The following is a 17235-nucleotide window of genomic DNA, read 5'->3' as shown; positions in this document are numbered from 1 at the left end:
TGAGTACAACTACCTAGGTTATGTGAGGAAAAAAATACTTTTTCACATCTGACGTATTTAAGCACAACTCACCTCTATTCTACTTACGACATAGAACAGGTGGAGGGAAGGATGTGAAGATATGAGTTCAATGTGAGAAGATAAAACTATAAATGAGAATATATATTATGTCATAGATGTTATTTTATTTGTTGAGCTTGTAAGAAAATGTCGTGGTTCCAAATAATACAGCTTCTCAAATTACAGACGGAATCATCACTATAACGATTGCATTCATTATCGATAAATTTATATGAGTACAGTTCTGTTTTATTGTCAGAAAACGATTGAATTATATTATTCATATATTAAAAATATCTAATGCAAGTTTGTCAACATTTCTTATCATGAAACTAGCAAAAATCAGCACACGAACACCTTCTATTTTATTATAACATTCCATCCCAATCACTGTAATGATGATATTTAAAACTCAGACAAATTATTAAATAGTACATGGTTTATGTGAATTCCAACCTTGTATATTTCATTGTCGTCCACATTTTTGTTATATAATTACATTAATTTTAAGTTTTAACTGTGCAATGTACAATCTATTATCTGCATAGGCTCTTCTATATTACACCAACCCCAGCTCTTTTTCCACATTCCAAAGTCAACAAAACCAAATCCTAAAAGGCTCAAGCTCTGTTCTTTTCACTCCAAAATCAAAATCTCTGCAACCCTTCTTTTCCTTAGATTCTCTCTTCCTCTTGCTCCCACATTCACAAATGTTTCAATCAGAAGATGGCCATAGATTCTTCAAATTTAGAAGCTCAGCTTCCTTTCCATGACTTATCTGTGGTCTTTTCATTTTCTGATCATTGCCTTTTCAATATTCTTGTCAAATTCTTTTAGTCCACAAGTTTCTTCAACCACACCTCTCATTAGACTTTTGGCTCATAAAACACTATCAGTGGTGTGATCTTATTGCCTAATCTATTCAAAACAGTTTCTTAAACAGTTTCTTTGTCTTCCTATATAAATAACTTGAAGGGACACCCTTTCCTGGTTAAGCTCTTCATCTCTCGAGACTGTTGACACCAATGGTTACCAAACAATTCTGCGAGCTTTCTTGTGGAGTTGTAAACATGGCATGGATTATGCTTAGTGTTGACAACTTGAGGCTCTTGTGGCAATTGTCTGGTGTCTTCTCGTATGAGAATCATGAGTGGAAGCCTCGGATCATCTAGCAACTACCTTTTTCAGTAGATTTTTAAGCTCATCCCATTGAGATAATTACATATATAATTATATTACAATTGTTTGTTGTTGCTAAGTGAATTTTCAAAAAGTCTATAACACACACGTACCAGTTTAAGCCAGAATTAGTCATAGTGATTGATTCAGCAGCTAGAGCCATGTACAAGGGAAGATTAGGAGGCAAAGCTCAGCTTAATGGATATGTTGAAACAAACCCATCTGGTCGATATGGACGTGTAAGTGTTTCTGATCAATTCTCTTCTTGATTTGTGAATTGATCATGAACTGTCTGAATATTGGTATGATATAAAGTGACCAGAGGGGTATGAATTATGGCAAGTTTGGATCAACTTATTTTTTTATCAGAATTAATTCTGTAACCTATATTTAAGCTACTCACATCAAAGCTTCTACCCATAATTCTCTGACTATTGATATGATATCAAGTGAATGGAGGAGTATGAACTAGCAGAGAATTGATGACATTCCCCTTTATTACCCAATTTTGATCATTCCAGAATGTGGAACTTGATTTTTCTTTTATAAAGAACTTCCAGTTGCAGTCTACAATTGATAGTATATTAGCATGTTTAGATCAATTTCCTTTTCTTTAGAATCAATTCTGACATTCAAAAGCTACTCATCTAAGTTTCTTCCGGAAAATGATTTCGAGTTTAGAATCAATTGTAGACCAATTCCTAAACATCCACTGAGGCAATAAAGAATGAAGCCTAGTCTTGGGCTTGTCTAGCTGCTGTAGCCCATCATCTTGCTCACACAAGTTAATTCTCTAGTACATCCAAGGGTCAATTTATAAAGAATGAAATTGAATGATTGAAACTCTCCATTGATATACTACATCCACAGTTAAGTTTGACTTTTAATGAAAACAAGTATCTGTAAATTAATCTTATTTCTTTTCTGGACATCTTATCTAATTGTCTAGTTGGTGTTAATGTTAAAGTACTAATTAATATGTAATATCATGATTACTGGTGAATGTAGTTCAGGGACATTCTAGGCAAAGGAGCTATGAAGGTAGTGTATAAGGCATTTGATGAGGTCCTCGGGATAGAGGTGGCTTGGAACCAAGTCAAGCTGGGTGATGTGTTTCATTCACCAGACCAACTTCAACGCTTATATTCAGAGGTTCATCTCCTCAAGAATTTAGACCATGACTCCATCATGATCTTTCATGATTCTTGGATCGATGTCCGTGGTAGAACATTCAACTTCATCACTGAGTTGTTCACCTCTGGCACCCTACGAGAGTAATTAATCAACCCTTTGAAACTCAGTCTTCATATGTTTATTTGGCAAAAATACAAAGCTTAGGGTGATTTATACTCTCTTCTCCATCTTTTCCTTACTTTTGTTTCTTATAGCTTCTCTTATTTTCATGATAATATGTACATCTATATAACGTAGGTATAGAAAGAAATACCCTCAAGTTGATATCAGAGCAGTGAAGAACTGGGCACGCCAAATTCTTAGTGGTTTGGAGTATTTGCACAACCATGATCCTCCTGTGATACATAGGGACCTGAAGTGTGATAATATCTTTGTCAATGGCCATTTGGGGCAGGTCAAGATTGGTGACTTAGGCCTTGCAGCCATTCTTAGTGGCTCCAGACATGCTCATAGTGTCATAGGCAATTCCTCTTGCCCTTTCTTTTTGTATTAAAATGTTTGTAATGAATATTGTTAACTAAACTGTGTCTATAGAACTGAAATTTTGTGTTTGGTATGATCCTTCAGGTACACCAGAATTTATGGCACCAGAATTGTATGAAGAGGAATACAATGAGCTAGTAGACATCTACTCATTTGGAATGTGTATGATAGAGTTGTTCACTTCAGAATTCCCATACAGCGAGTGCTCCAATCCTGCTCAAATATACAAGAAAGTTACTTCTGTAAGTTTAAAACTAAACCTTTTTCCCCAACATGTTAGGATCAAAATTCAGGTCACAGAGAAATTATTGGGGAGGTTCCAGCTGTTAATAGTTTAAGCTTTTGGAATAATTGATCAGTGAACCTCCTAACCCCATACCAGAACATTCATTCACATAATTTGATTTAATTAACAGGGTAAGCTACCAAATGCATTTTATAGAATCCACGATTTGGAAGCTCAAAGGTTTGTGGGAAAGTGTTTGGCAAATGTCTCTAAGAGGTTATCAGCAAAGGAGCTCTTGTTGGATACATTTTTAGCTACGGACCAACTTGACTCGCCATTGCCAAGCCCCACACTGCCAAGAAAACACACTCCCCCACTCAATTTCACTGCAGCAGTTTCCAAAAAGCAACCTTCAATGTGTGACCAAACAAAGACCACAAACATGACCATCACGGGGTCAATAAATGAAGAGGATAACACAATTTTCCTTAAAGTACAAATTTCGAACAAAAAAGGTATGCATTTTCAGCACTAGATGTGATCTTTCTTTTTGTCTTACTATATGCAAAATGTGTTGCTTTAAAAGAAAATTTGAATGCAGGGCAAACAAGAAATATATACTTCCCATTTGACATCATAAATGACACTGCTATTGAGGTGGCAACGGAGATGGTTGACGAACTAGAAATCAGAGACTTGGAACCACTAGAAATTGCTGAAATGATAGAGGAGGAGATATCAATTTTAGTTCCTACATGGAAGGATTGGGGTACTTGTAAATATCAACAACAACACAGTTTTAGCTATGAAGAAGAGGATGATATCAGTAACCACCACCCTTTCTTGTCATCATCTTCTAGCTCTTCGTCTCACAGTCCTCTCCCAATATTTTCTTCCTCCTACAAGAACAACCACCTCTGTGAGAACCATCACCCTTTTGCTCGAGATTGGCATCAAGGTCCTTCTCTTCTTTCAACTAATTATGCAAATAGTGTGTGTTTGGTTTCCCGCTGTGGAACCTCAATCAATTCTAATAGAGTAAAATCAACAATATGGATCTTTGGTAGTCATTTTCTGGAATTGATTTCGGTCCTAGAGTCATTCGGTTAGAAGCTAGAGAGAGTAGTTTATGTTACAATATTACCCTACGAAAACCATTTTTTCATTATGCAAACATAAATTACTCAACTTTCAACTCACGTTGACTATAATCAATTTTATCAAAATCATTTTTATTCGAAATCAATTGTGTTAACACCGATTATTCAAACTGCACTGACACTTTCAGCTTTGGACACCAGACAATGTTGAGGTGTTGCTTAATAAATTCAAAGGTTTTTAGTTATTCCAGTTATTTTCAATGCAATTTATGGATTGTATCTGTTTGCAGATGATCTATTTATGAATGATGATGAAAGCTCTGAAAGCTCAATGAACTCCTTGAAGTGTTTCAATTTCCACTACTGTGACTCAGGCAATGAAGAGAAACTTAATCCAATATTTGTAGTAGGAACAGAACACATTTCCTGCAGTACGCCAAAGGCCAATAACAAGTGCTCAGGATTCTGTCCTCGAGAAGAGGATGTTGACGTTGATAAACATTTTTGCAACATAAGAATTGATTCTCACTCTCGCAGGCATCATGGGCCAGGACATGGATTTCGAAAGTTGACAAGGATACACTCGTATGTAGATGTGAGGAGACAACAACATCAACAGCGATCTCTGATCGAGGAGATGCACAAAAGGAGGATGTTCAAGACGGTCGGTTCCATTGAGAATATTGGGTTTCAGAATCCAGAAGGAGGTGCATTTTGAAGCTCCTGGATTCAGAAACACTCTTATTTCACTACTTTTGGGGCTTTATTTATTGCCCATATCTGTGAATATTTGTAAACCACATGACATGAACTCATCTGAATATTGTGAAATACTTGTAATAATGATATATGTTTATGTTAAGAGAGATGTTTACTTGCTTGTAATAACTTCATTGTGTTCTTTCTCATGTGATTGCAGAAATTAATATGGAATGCAAAGGATACTATGTCTATACTAATGAGACTTATAAATTGGGTCAACCATGCTTTTAACAAAATAGAACATGTACTAAAATGAACATGATTAGGTGTAGGCACAACCGCACAAGTACATCAATAATCCATTTTTAGGGTGGTTGAATCCATCCTTATATCCCTTATTAATTATGAAATCGTGGGAATGCAAGTACAAATAAATTGAATAACTTAGATTTATCATTTATCAGTGAAGCTTACAAGAAGTTTCATTTGATACTAACAAAGTTAAAGAGAAACTAATCTGATATGTTTCATAAAAAAATTGTTATGAATAATCAAACTATCTTTTTGTTGTCAACAAATTAACTTTATATAGAAGTAAAGACAAGGACAGAAAAGTGGGAAGTTTCGGCAAGGAAATTTAAAGAAAGCTCCAAAGCAACTTTGGCAAAAGATAGTGCCACTTCAAAGAGTGTATAGTTGCCAATTCAATATTCATTGATGGCTAACCTTAGTAAAAATAGGGTGATCGATTACCTTCAAAAGCCTATGAAGTCTTCATTTTGTGGGTTCCTCGAGCCTTCGTTGATTGGTGTGTAAACTCAAATTGGCCACACGTTTTATTCTATGCATGGAAAGCTGATGACACACACACAGAAAGGGAATATTCAAAGAAAGCTATTTGAACTGTGGGATAGTGATTTAGGGGAGAAACATCAAGGAACAAGTAACTCTGTGCGTTTGAAGAAAAATGGCAATAAAGATCATTTTGGTGATACATGATGTTGCATGCAAATAATCTTATTTTGCTACCATCATTTGTCTATTAAAGCCATGTTTAGACAAGTTGGTGTAGTACTAACGAACGTTAGCGCGCGCGGACACACTATATTAAGGCAAATTTTATATATTAAAATAAAAGTGTTTTGACATAAACTCAACCACGCAAACTAAATCCCTAGCCTTTATATCAATTTAAATGTGTATAAAAATACAATTGTATGTATTTAAGAATAAAAGCATGTAAATGAAAGTACATAATGTTGAATTAATATAAGTCAGTTTAGAAAATGTGAATCACTTATATTTTTGTGCCAACAACCCCCATGCCATGCACATGCAATCTACAAAATGTTTTCCACAAAACTTTGATACTTTAGGTAGGGATCTGTAGTACTGATGGTGACTAGATTTACTTGACTTTCAATTAGAAAGCAGCATCCACTTCCCCCCAGTGGGGGAGTTTGGTCAAATTTAAGATACCCCCCATGTATATGCATTATGCAACAACAAATGATATATAAGTATTATACTTAATCTAGCATGATTAAAATAAAATAAGTTGAATGAAATGAAAAAAAGAGAGAATGTGACATGACACAAGTACGTCCCTTACCCAATTTGAAATATATAGCCACGGATGCTAACATATGGAACTCGAACTCATGAAGCTAGTTTAATTTGACTTGAAAGAAGAGTGTTAATTGGTAAAGAAGCCAAGACTCTTGCAATCATAATGGAGGAAATGAAGATAAGTACTAGTGCTAGTACTACTACACCGAGAGAGACACAGTACTCTGCTTCTTCTTCAATGATGAGTTCAACCAAAAAACCTTTGGGGTTTCTGTTTTACATGAACACTAGTACTCCCTTAGCTAGCCCCATGAAGAAGGCCATTGAAAGCATCTTTGAAGAAGTTGGTCGCTTCACCAAGCTTGACTCACAAGATGATTGGCTTCCAATCACCGAGTCCAGGAATGGAAATGCTTATTATGCTGCATTTCATGTCCTTAGTTCCGGGATCGGATTTCAAGCACTTGTTCTTCCCTTGGCCTTCACCACTCTAGGATGGTAAGTTGATCAAGGCCCAGTTTGGAAGAGCTTATTTGAGCTTATCTGACAGCATAAGCTCTTATGTCAGTGTTTGGGAGAGCTTATGCAAACAGCTTATGGTCTGCCATAAGCTATTTTCAGCTTATTTTCATAAGCTACTCAGGATAGCTTATGAAAAACAGCTTATGCTTATACACAGCTTATTTTTAATTTATTTCAATAAATTTTTAAAAATAGCTTATGAATAAGCACTTATGTCATAAGCGCTTATGACCATAAGTGCTTAATTAAGCTGTTTATCCAAACGGGGCCCAAGTTCAGTTTTCAATTAATAGATTTTATAAATTCAACTTGAAAGAGGATGAGTCTCAGCGTAATGATAGATTGCTACCGTATGATTTTACAGTCACATGTTAAAGCAGTTGATTCAGAGCTTTATACTATAAACATTTTTTATTAAGTTGGTGTGTACGTTGTTGGTGCGTATTTGCAGGATTTGGGGAATTTTGTGTTTGTGTGTGGCTTTCACATGGCAGCTCTACACGTTGTGGTTACTGGTTCAGCTTCACGAATCCGACACAGGAGTGCGCCATAGTAGGTACATCAAACTTGCTATGGCAGCATTCGGTAAGCTATATTAGTACTATATAAACTCAAACGTTCTTACTTTTCATATTCTTATCGTTATTATGAGTAATAGAAAAAATAGTAAAATAATAAAACTTAGAAATTGGAGTTTTTAACATTAATTTTTTAGGAGTTGTGTAAATCACTCCAAGTAAATATGAAATAATACTCTAGTTCATATAATCTAATAATATTTTAACATGTATCTTGAAGTGAAATTTCCTAACACACTTGTCAAAATATTACTAATCCACCTAAGCTAAAATAGTTTTGCCCCATTAGAGTAATTTAGATAAGCTTTTTTTGTATAGTTTTTTTAGTTTTAACGTTTTATAGATTAAATAAGTTTTGAAAATATTTAAAAAAAAACTTTACAAGTTTTACCTGTAAATAACATTTATAGTATTTGGATTAAATTCTCCTTTTTAGATGATGTCTCATTTTGTGTGTCACAACTAATAAAATTATGACATGTTAATTAAAAAAATGTATTGATTTGATAGTTATAACCTTAAATACATAGTTTTTATTTGATGTGCCACAATTTCATTAATATGATAGGAAATGAGACATCATTTTTTAGATCGGGGATCTTCATCCTACTATTTGTGCCCGAGCCAATACTTTTTTAGGTTTAATCTAGTTGTAGAAGGAAAGGAAGAAAAAAGGACAAAATAATCTTAAAAATGACCGGTTTTATTTGTTCATTGAAGTCAAGTCAATAATATTGCATTATGCATATGCTCCTTGGAACACCATTTAAAGTTCCGTTTTCTTTTGTCGGTAATACTACTACTTAAAGTTGAATGATTACTCTTATTCAAACATTTATTTAGTGAACATACTTCTCCGACATAACAATTTTTAATTAACTAAGAGGATTTTATAGCTGTAAATTTGATATGTGCTTATGATATGTGATGAAAACAGTAATGTGATACATACATGTCTCCCTCTAATCTGACAACTTTGCTTGACTTTGAATGCTAGTTTTAAAAAGAGAGCAAAGAAAAAGGCGATTTCAAATGTAATCAATCAATTAATTATTCTTTTCTGCTTGAAATCCCACTGAGAAAATGATCATGAACGAAATTGCAGGGGAAAAGCTAGGAAAACTTCTGGTACTCTTCCCTGTCCAGTATTTATCTGGTGGAACGTGTGTAACACTAATCATGATTGGAGGTGGCACCATGAAGATCTTCTTTCAGACTGTATGCGGAGGAGAGACACTCACAACCATAGAGTGGTATTTGGTGTTTACAGGGGCAGCCATTTTGCTTGCCCAGCTTCCAAACCTGAATTCAATGGCAGGGGTTTCCCTCATAGGAGCCATCACTGCTGTAGCTTATTGTTCTCTCATATGGACTGTGTCTATAGTCCAAGGCAAACTTGCTCATGTATCCTATGAGCCACCAAAAGGACAATCTGGAATTTTCATTGTGTGGAATGCATTTGGCATCATTGCCTTTGCTTTCAGAGGTCACAATCTTGTCTTGGAAATACAGGTAACACCAAAAATGTCATTGTTCCTCGTGAAACAAGTTTTCTTTAACAAAAAAATCCATGTAGATACAAACTAAAACTAAAGATCACTTATTGGAGCTGATCGACTAGAAAATACATTGGGTAAGCTCCAATAAATGCTCTTTAGTCTTAGGTAAACAAGCTCAAAGTTGTTACTTTCAAAAAAAACACTCAAAGTTGTTGCTAAGCGACTTTTATTGTAGGGAACCATGCCTTCAGATGCCAAGCAACCCTCACGCGTAGCAATGTGGAAAGGAACTATGTTTGCTTACATGGTCATCGCTTTTTGTTTGTTTCCCCTAGCCATCGGAGGTTACTGGAGCTATGGAAATTTGGTACGTCCTAGACACTTGGCTTCATGATTTGCATAAAATTCAAAGCATGTTTACTCATAAGCTAATACACTTGTAACTTTTAATTAGAAGCAATGTCTGTAAAATGTTACCGTGAAAGCAAACATAGCACGTTTAACATGCTTGTCTTGCTCTTTGATGCCAGATACCTTCCACCGGAGGAATGTTAAGTGCTTTGCACAAGTACCACGAGCATGATACATCAACGTTCATCATCGCTTTGACAAGCTTGCTAGTTGTCATCAACAGTCTTAGTTCCTTCCAACTCTATGCAATGCCAATATTTGACAATCTGGAATCCAGGTACACAATCAAGAAGAACAGACCTTGTCCAAGGTGGCTGCGAGTTGTGATCAGGGTTCTCTTCGGATGTCTTGCTTTTTTTATTGCCATAGCATTTCCATTCTTGCCAAGCTTGGCAGGCCTGATTGGAGGTGTGGCTCTGCCAATAACCTTAGCTTATCCTTGTTTCATGTGGATAGAGATTAAGAAACCAAGGAAATTTAGCACCACTTGGTACCTAAACTGGACGCTTGGAGCTGTTGGGACGATTCTGAGCGTGCTGGTTGTCATAGGAGCCATTTGGAGCATTGTTGCCAAGGGCATAAAGATCCATTTCTTCAATCCATAGTGAGAAAATGAAATTATAGTATTATATCAATCACAAACATGGAAGTTGGTATGCTAGCATTTGAAAGAGTTTAATACATGCGGAGTACAAACTTATTATAGCCGGATTTCTTTCTTCATAATCAATTATGACACCCAAATGCTACTTATCTCCAGAATTGATTTTGACTTCAAAATCAATTGTAAAAGAATATCCAAACATGCACTTAAAATGATAATAGTAACCCAAAAGAAATGAAAATGAGAGAATGCTTCACTTGAAGCCACCGCAGCTAATCTATTTGAATTGTCAGATATCAGTGAAGAATCATTGGACAACTTCGTGTCAAATGTGTGGAAATAAAACAAGGTTATATAATATGTGGACTGTACCAAATATAAAAAAATTGAATTGCTATATGGAACCATCCAGTAAATATTCCATTATAAAATCACAAATCTGCCAGGTCTTAAGACAGATAAGGATATGTTTCCACGTTCAAAGTGAAGTTAACAGGGGAAACATCATAGAAATCATATCCGAACACTAGAAAAGGTGAAAGACTTCACGTCTATCATTTAAGCACCTGTGCACAATATCACACTGCTAAAACTATCTCCCAAATGTCATTATACAAGAACCCATCTGATGGCATTTGAACTTTCAAATGTAATTTTCGTAAGACTGTCAAGGGGTCAAAAGCTCAATAGTAACCTTGCATCAATGGCACTACGTATACAGAAACATAAGCAGCAAAAAGAAATGCTTAACATATAGGTGTTTGACAAGACCTAGCACTACAAAGCTACACCACCTCCAACAATGATCTACATGACCCGATTGGATAAGCTTGTATTGATGTGAAAACCTCAATTATACTCTTTAGCCGAATTGCTATAAGCAGAGTCTGATGTTACATACAGCGACGATGAGTGAGAAGCTGGACCAATGGACATGCATGGTCATGAATGGCCGTGACCCTACTCCAGTAAGAAGGTGGTGACACTATAGGTAATAAGCCAAGGAGATTAAGACCTAATACCAGTTTACATTGACAATGGAAGAAGCATCCTTCGTTTCTTTTTCCTTGCCAGTCTTACTTGCTTTGTAATTTTCATGCACAAAAGCAATAGCACAGTGATGCAGACTAATATAAACGCAAGCTGGATGTGCTTAAAGTACAAAGAGACAACTGAGAAAACCAAGAAAGCCAAAATAACAAGTTCCCATATTACAAAGACCACCACATCCACCCTGCAGAGCAACAAAGAGGAAAGATAAGGCATCAATATCCATGATCCATCATACTCCAAAAGCAACAACAAAAACACAGCAATTAATCCATCTAACAAGACTACACACTGCAATTATTTTATAAGGATTTTAGGACCCCACGTCATTAGTCTGAATACAGTTGCAGCTGACAGTAATCAGTTCAAGCAAATAAAACATTTGATTTTTATTTTATTTTATGATAAAGACATTTGATCTTATATGAAACTGAAATTGTGCTGTATATTTAAATAAAGTCAAGTAAGCATCATTATATCTAATACACAGCGTGGTTGTTCAGGTTTCTCCAATACTGAAAACAATCAGGACATCCAACTTCAGCAGGAGAGAGCTTAAATAACGGAGACACTACCAGTAATCACTCGATATTCCGTCACCCTCGTGACCCCAAACTTACTTAATTGTATGAGTAAAACACTATTGTATGTTTGCATTAATGTTGTCAATTGTGGGTGGCGGCCTGTGACGGAGAGCCAAAATCCCGCCATATTTGACAAATAATAATGGCAGATTATGGCAGATTATAGAGGGACATCGGCCATGGCGGAGAGACAAAAACCCGCCATGAGATTTTGCCATGGTGGATATTTGATAACACAGGTTTGCAATACCTTTTGAAGTTCAACAAAAATATACTGGTTCGATTGATAATTGATAACTATAGACGATTTGAAAGGCTTGGCAAAACTGTGAACTACGAAGCTCGAAATATACAACTCTATGACTGATCAAGCTATACCTGTCATGCTAACTAATAGTGCTAAAACTACAAACTTAACTCTAGATTCCAGACAAGCACTCACTATATATACAGTCGAGATCAGATTCGAAAGCACAGCAATCTTCTCTTACTTCTAATAACTACTTATTTTGCATTTGTAACAAATGAATGCCACCATCTAATTTCAACATTATGCCCAGCAAGTCTGGATGACACATAAGCCCTCTTTTAGGGATTAGAGGATAATGTGAATCAAAACCATGTTTTCTTTTGGGCAATATCCTTTTTCAAATTTAAGATTAGGCACAACCAACACATACCCAAATCAAAATGTCATGCTTGCATGTGAAAAAATTGAATTCTAATCCAATAATCACAACAACCAAGCCTAAACGAATAACCCTGTACCTGCCCACCAATTTCTTTACTATAATACTTTCATCTTCATCATATGAACGATAATTTCAATCTCAACAGCAAAATTGTAAAAATTCCCGCGAGAAAGAAACATTGAATAAAAAAACCAAGCCAAACCTAGCCGAATTTGTGATTCATAGAAGTAAATTACAACTCTAATCGAGTTAGCCCATGATTCCAATTATTGCGAGAAAGAACAATAAACGGAAAAAGAGGGAAACTTTGAACAATAACAGGGTAAAAATTCACAATTTCATGATTATATATAAAAGAAGAGGTTTGGTTTGACATACTTGGAAGCAGCGATGTTTGAAGAAGTGGAGGAGAAGAACGAGACAGAGGCCCAGTCATGCTTTGATCGAATCTGATACTCTCGCAGCTGCTCCGCCAGATTCGATCGCGTTATCATGGTACTCTCTCTCTTTCTTTCTCTCTCTCAGAGAAGAAAGAAACTCTCTGATTCTCTCTCTAAAACGAAAACGACGACTATGGCGACTTTTTCAGAGAGAAATGAAATGTGATCAGAGTTGGATTTTGCACATGCCAACATCTAAAGTTCCAAACTGTTTGTTTTTGTTTTAGCTCCCAAATGATCCAAAAAAAGCCCAATAACCTGACTTGTCTTTAAGCCCAATTACAGCTCAAATTGAAGGGTGTTCATTGTTAAACCCCGTCAGTTCGGCTACGTCCAGGCGACCCTGATGCCCACCACCCATCGCAACGGAGATAGATGTCGCATACAAGTCATTCGACACTCAAGTCATCCTTCACGGGGTTCAAGTTCCTTTTCCTGTGGAGACGGTACCCGAGTACATGCCTTAGTATTTCCAAGTATCACATTCGTGCATCATATCCGACTTTGTATGCCTGGACGTTGGTAGTGTGGCGAGTTGAAGTACAAGTAGTTGTTAATAGTTATGCTTTTACTTTTGTCATTCAGTGACATCCAAATTGCAATCTTTTCATGATGTCTTACGACGAATGGATGAGTGGTTGACTAAGGTGATGACTGCACATGATGCACCTCTGGTAGGGGTACCTAGCTGAGGCGCTATGCAAAAGGCATTAGACTACGCTAGGCAGAGGACCACACCCAACTTCATGTGTCAAAGGAGGAATAAGGGAGTTGCATCCACCACGCCCACAAGACCTAGTTCATGATTGTGGTTGTATTTTCATGGTAATGTTGATTTTGATGATGTTAACTATTATTTTTTTGAAAGTGAAAAAATATTCAGAGTTTAGAAAACCAGATAAGTAAATTTACATTATAGACATTAATTACATTAATGTGAGGTGTGTGACATTGGTTAATTGTGGTGCCAAAATTATTCCCCCAAATTGAAAACACGTGAGCCGGCCCAAGATTACTAATAAGCCCACTCATATAAATCAGTGAGATTGGGTGCGGCGAGTTTGTTGTCGATGACGATGGCTTCTCCCTCATTTCCGTCAAGCGCAGGCGGTGGTGGCGGCGCCGGAAGCTCGAAGAGGAAGTTAGGGTTCTTCGCGAACGTGATAAAACGAAAGGACAGCTTCATTCAACTGTTCGCGATGACTGGAATTCTGCTCTTAAGCATGAGATCTCTCGGTCAGAAGTACCGAATCCACGGCCTTGAAGAGGACACGCACGCGCTCAGGGAGGAGCACGACTCGCTCAACGAGCGTATGAAGAACATCAAGCTCGGACTCCGCCGTGAAGCTTCTCAAGACCCCACCGGCCTCTTCGCTTCTCGCCTCCACGCTCTCTTTGACGAACAACGCTGAAGTGATCCATAGCCCCCTCCTGTCTCTCTCTCAGTGAGTGAGTTCTTTGCTTCTTCCTTTCAATCTCTCAAGGAGAGATTGTGTATCTGTTCTGTTCTGAGAGGATTTTGTTGCATGCTAGGAACAGATGAGTCTATGTTATGGCAGTGTTTGTTGGAATTTTTTAAGTTCTTGTGTGTTAAATGTAATGTAATGAATAAAGGAAGAACAGAAACCATGAAATATAATCATCTCCAAATCTAGCAGTTTCATGACATTTTACAATTCAGATATTAGAATCTTCTTACATTTGTGTGAACTGTGAAGAGACCTTGTTGGAGTACTACTTTACTAAATTTCCCTTAAAATGATGATGCCTAATCTTTGTTTCTTCCTGCACATATTAACTGTAATGAGCTTCTTAATTATGAAATGATTGGATAGTTCCATAGGTTTGTTACTTCTGCCATGGCAGTGTGCTATGTAAAATTTGGTAGTTCCAGAATTTGAATCCTCGCCAACCTTCAGCTGTGGACAATTTACTTTGATTGATAATTGGAAACATTTAGGGGATGTGTCTTTGATGAAAAATCAGAATTAGTTGGATCGAAGGTAGATCAGGGATCAAGCGTCCTTCTCCCTGACCTTAACCTGTTCCTATATGCTTGGATTGATTCATTCTTTGCAATTTTTCTGTCTCTGTTTACTGGATTTGTTTATTCTTTATCATAATCTCAATGTTTGACAAGTTACTGTGACATCAATTGATCCATAATATAACTGACCCACCTGTTGGATGAATTTTTGGTTGTTGTTTTAAATGGTGATGGTTTGTATTCTTCTATCATAAGGAGATATTTGCAATCCAAGAAAGCGTTTGCCATGTATCATATGGATTGTGGGAGGCATAAGGAGTAGGGAAGACAACTTCTCAAATTTGGACCGCCCGTGCACGACATGACCCATTGGACTTGAACTGAGAAATTGAGGGGTTGGCTTGCAGGTCATTGTGAACCTTGGGGGCATGTGTTTGAGGATTCCATCATGTGTTGGGGGAGGTCTTTGGTCAGACTTAAGAAGTACCCAAGAAAGCCCTGAGGATTATTTGGTCGGTAAAGAGGTGCTTTCGAAGGGGAATTACAATTAAGCCTTCTCAATGAGTTCCCTAGGGTAATGTGAGGCCTGATCATGCATAGCACAATGAGAATTCTATGGGGAGAAGTGGAACTAATAGTTCAACATGAGTAGCAACTAGCATGTGGTGCGGTATGAGAGAGGGTTGAGGTATCAGTTCCGATGATGGATTCGAGACATCTCATTCCTTTTTTTATTTCAATACTCAGAAGCCAACAAAATAATATTAAAACTGAGTAAAAGAATTTGAGATGTCTTATTCATGATATTGCATTCTACTCATATCATGATGTTGAAGATGTTTGTGATCATATGCACTTCTATAATATGTTTAATGTTATAATTGCGTGGAATCTCACACCCTCTACTTGTGATTATATTTCAGAACAAGGATCGTAGACTTGGCTGTGTTAGTCTTCCCTAGCCTCAAAGCTATTGAGTCATGGTAGCGTTCGATGAAGCTGAGTCTTAGGGGTTTTATTTTCATATTTTGGAGGTGTGGAAATCTTGTCGTCCACGTGTATTTTGGTGGACAGGGTTTCTTTTACTCATGACTTGTTAGCTAAATCTAGATATTTTGTAAGTTTTAAAATTTTATAGTTTGAAAATATTCTAGTAGGGGGGAAGGGGTAGTTCGGAATCTCACAAACAACACTATCATACCAATTTTGAATAGCCGAATTTGGTTGAGATAGAGATGGAGTTTGAGACAGAATAAGTACAACATCAAAACAAGCATTTGGAATGAGTTGAATTTGATTCAAATGCATGGATATTTGATTTGGAAGGAGACATTGAGATTGAGATTTAAGGAGAACCAGTGGTTGAGGAGGTAAGGTCAACTGAAAGTGGAATGGATCTTTTCTTTGCTTTGAAGCAAAAAATATATTATGAGATAAGGTCAAAGAGGAATTGAAGAGACAGGAGAGAGGGGGGAGATAAATTGACAAAGTAGTCTATTTTTGTGGTCAACTTGGTAGTTCTTGAAAGATACATTCTTCAAATTGAATATGTCTTTTTGTGGAGTATTTGACAAAAGAAGGATGAAAACATAGGCAACATATGGTTTGGCTAAGGGATAATATAAACACGTTCTATGTTTGGAATAACTATGAGGAGTTTGAAACAAAACTTGAAAGGGGGATTGGTAGACTTGATGTGGGGACTTATTTTTTTTCAAATGTTTTGTCCTTCGGACCCAAGCCATTTTAGACATTTAAATTTGATCTTCAGGTGGTGAACAAGTGGTTGAGTCTTTTAATATTTTTATTTGTTCCGAAAAACTTACACAATTATTAATCTCTAAAGTGAAAAATATGTTAATATTGAAAGACATGAATTAAAATATTTAGCTAAAAATAAATTCAAAAGACAAGAAATAGAAAATGGGTGTCGAAACTAGAAATCAACATTTGAGTGTCTTGCAAGACAACTTTCACTTCTATTAAAAGAACAGTGTTCATTTGTTGACCTCTCATGGTATCATAAGCATTCAAAAAAAACAAATAGAAAATGTTGCAAATGCACTCGAGTTTAGAAACTCCATGAGGAGAGGACCCATTGGCCTTAGTTATTCCCTACCTTGTTTAATGAACAAGTCACATGTGTGAAGTAAAGAAGACAACAAAACCAAACCTCCTCCACCAAAAGTTGCAGCCATGTGGAAGACAAACTCAGGGAATTTGGTTTGGCACCTCACCTATTGGGTTTCGCACCCCACTTTATTAAAAACGGGAATTTAAATTCCGATTTTAATACGAAAAAAACGGAAATTAAAAAACCGTTATGTATTTTAGCATATGTGGCACATTTTCAAC

General features: G+C 36.5%; 4 protein-coding genes across 6 annotated transcripts; 3 read left to right on the top strand and 1 right to left on the bottom strand.

Moving 5' to 3' along the window:
• The first annotated feature begins 606 nt into the window (after window positions 1-606).
• Window positions 607-5130, top strand: LOC130727875 (probable serine/threonine-protein kinase WNK5). Of its 2 annotated transcripts, none has more exons than XM_057579147.1 (7): window positions 607-1478; window positions 2248-2513; window positions 2671-2894; window positions 3001-3158; window positions 3333-3657; window positions 3729-4100; window positions 4533-5130. In XM_057579147.1, exons 1-7 carry the CDS (start codon window positions 1401-1403, stop codon window positions 4958-4960), a joined length of 1851 nt encoding a protein of 616 aa, XP_057435130.1. In that variant the 5' UTR covers window positions 607-1400; the 3' UTR covers window positions 4961-5130. The 2 variants fall into 2 exon arrangements, with proteins under 2 accessions (XP_057435130.1, XP_057435131.1); XM_057579148.1 differs by having other exon boundaries at window positions 612-1478; window positions 3744-4100.
• Window positions 5131-6591: 1461 nt separating this feature from the next.
• LOC130727873 (lysine histidine transporter-like 8) lies at window positions 6592-10187 on the top strand. Its single transcript, XM_057579145.1, has 5 exons — window positions 6592-7011; window positions 7487-7620; window positions 8719-9125; window positions 9348-9479; window positions 9643-10187. The coding sequence occupies exons 1-5, from the start codon at window positions 6677-6679 to the stop codon at window positions 10126-10128; spliced, it is 1494 nt and encodes a 497-aa protein (XP_057435128.1). The 5' UTR covers window positions 6592-6676; the 3' UTR covers window positions 10129-10187.
• Window positions 10188-10518: 331 nt separating this feature from the next.
• On the bottom strand, window positions 10519-13067 carry LOC130727874 (uncharacterized). Its single transcript, XM_057579146.1, has 2 exons — window positions 12832-13067; window positions 10519-11361 (listed from the first exon to the last, which is right to left on the bottom strand). Exons 1-2 carry the CDS (start codon window positions 12945-12947, stop codon window positions 11154-11156), a joined length of 324 nt encoding a protein of 107 aa, XP_057435129.1. The 5' UTR covers window positions 12948-13067; the 3' UTR covers window positions 10519-11153.
• Window positions 13068-13915: 848 nt separating this feature from the next.
• Window positions 13916-16205, top strand: LOC130727872 (uncharacterized). 2 transcript variants are annotated; one of them, XM_057579144.1, is made up of 2 exons: window positions 13916-14338; window positions 15804-16205. In XM_057579144.1, exon 1 carries the CDS (start codon window positions 13964-13966, stop codon window positions 14303-14305), a length of 342 nt encoding a protein of 113 aa, XP_057435127.1. In that variant the 5' UTR covers window positions 13916-13963; the 3' UTR covers window positions 14306-14338; window positions 15804-16205. The 2 variants fall into 2 exon arrangements, with proteins under 2 accessions (XP_057435127.1, XP_057435126.1); XM_057579143.1 differs by having other exon boundaries at window positions 13916-14342.
• The last annotated feature ends 1030 nt before the right edge of the window (window positions 16206-17235 follow it).

This window comes from Lotus japonicus, chromosome 1 (assembly GCF_012489685.1).
Source record: "Lotus japonicus ecotype B-129 chromosome 1, LjGifu_v1.2".
In the NCBI taxonomy this organism is placed as follows: domain Eukaryota; kingdom Viridiplantae; phylum Streptophyta; class Magnoliopsida; order Fabales; family Fabaceae; genus Lotus; species Lotus japonicus.
This window is presented reverse-complemented; position numbering and strand designations above follow the sequence as displayed.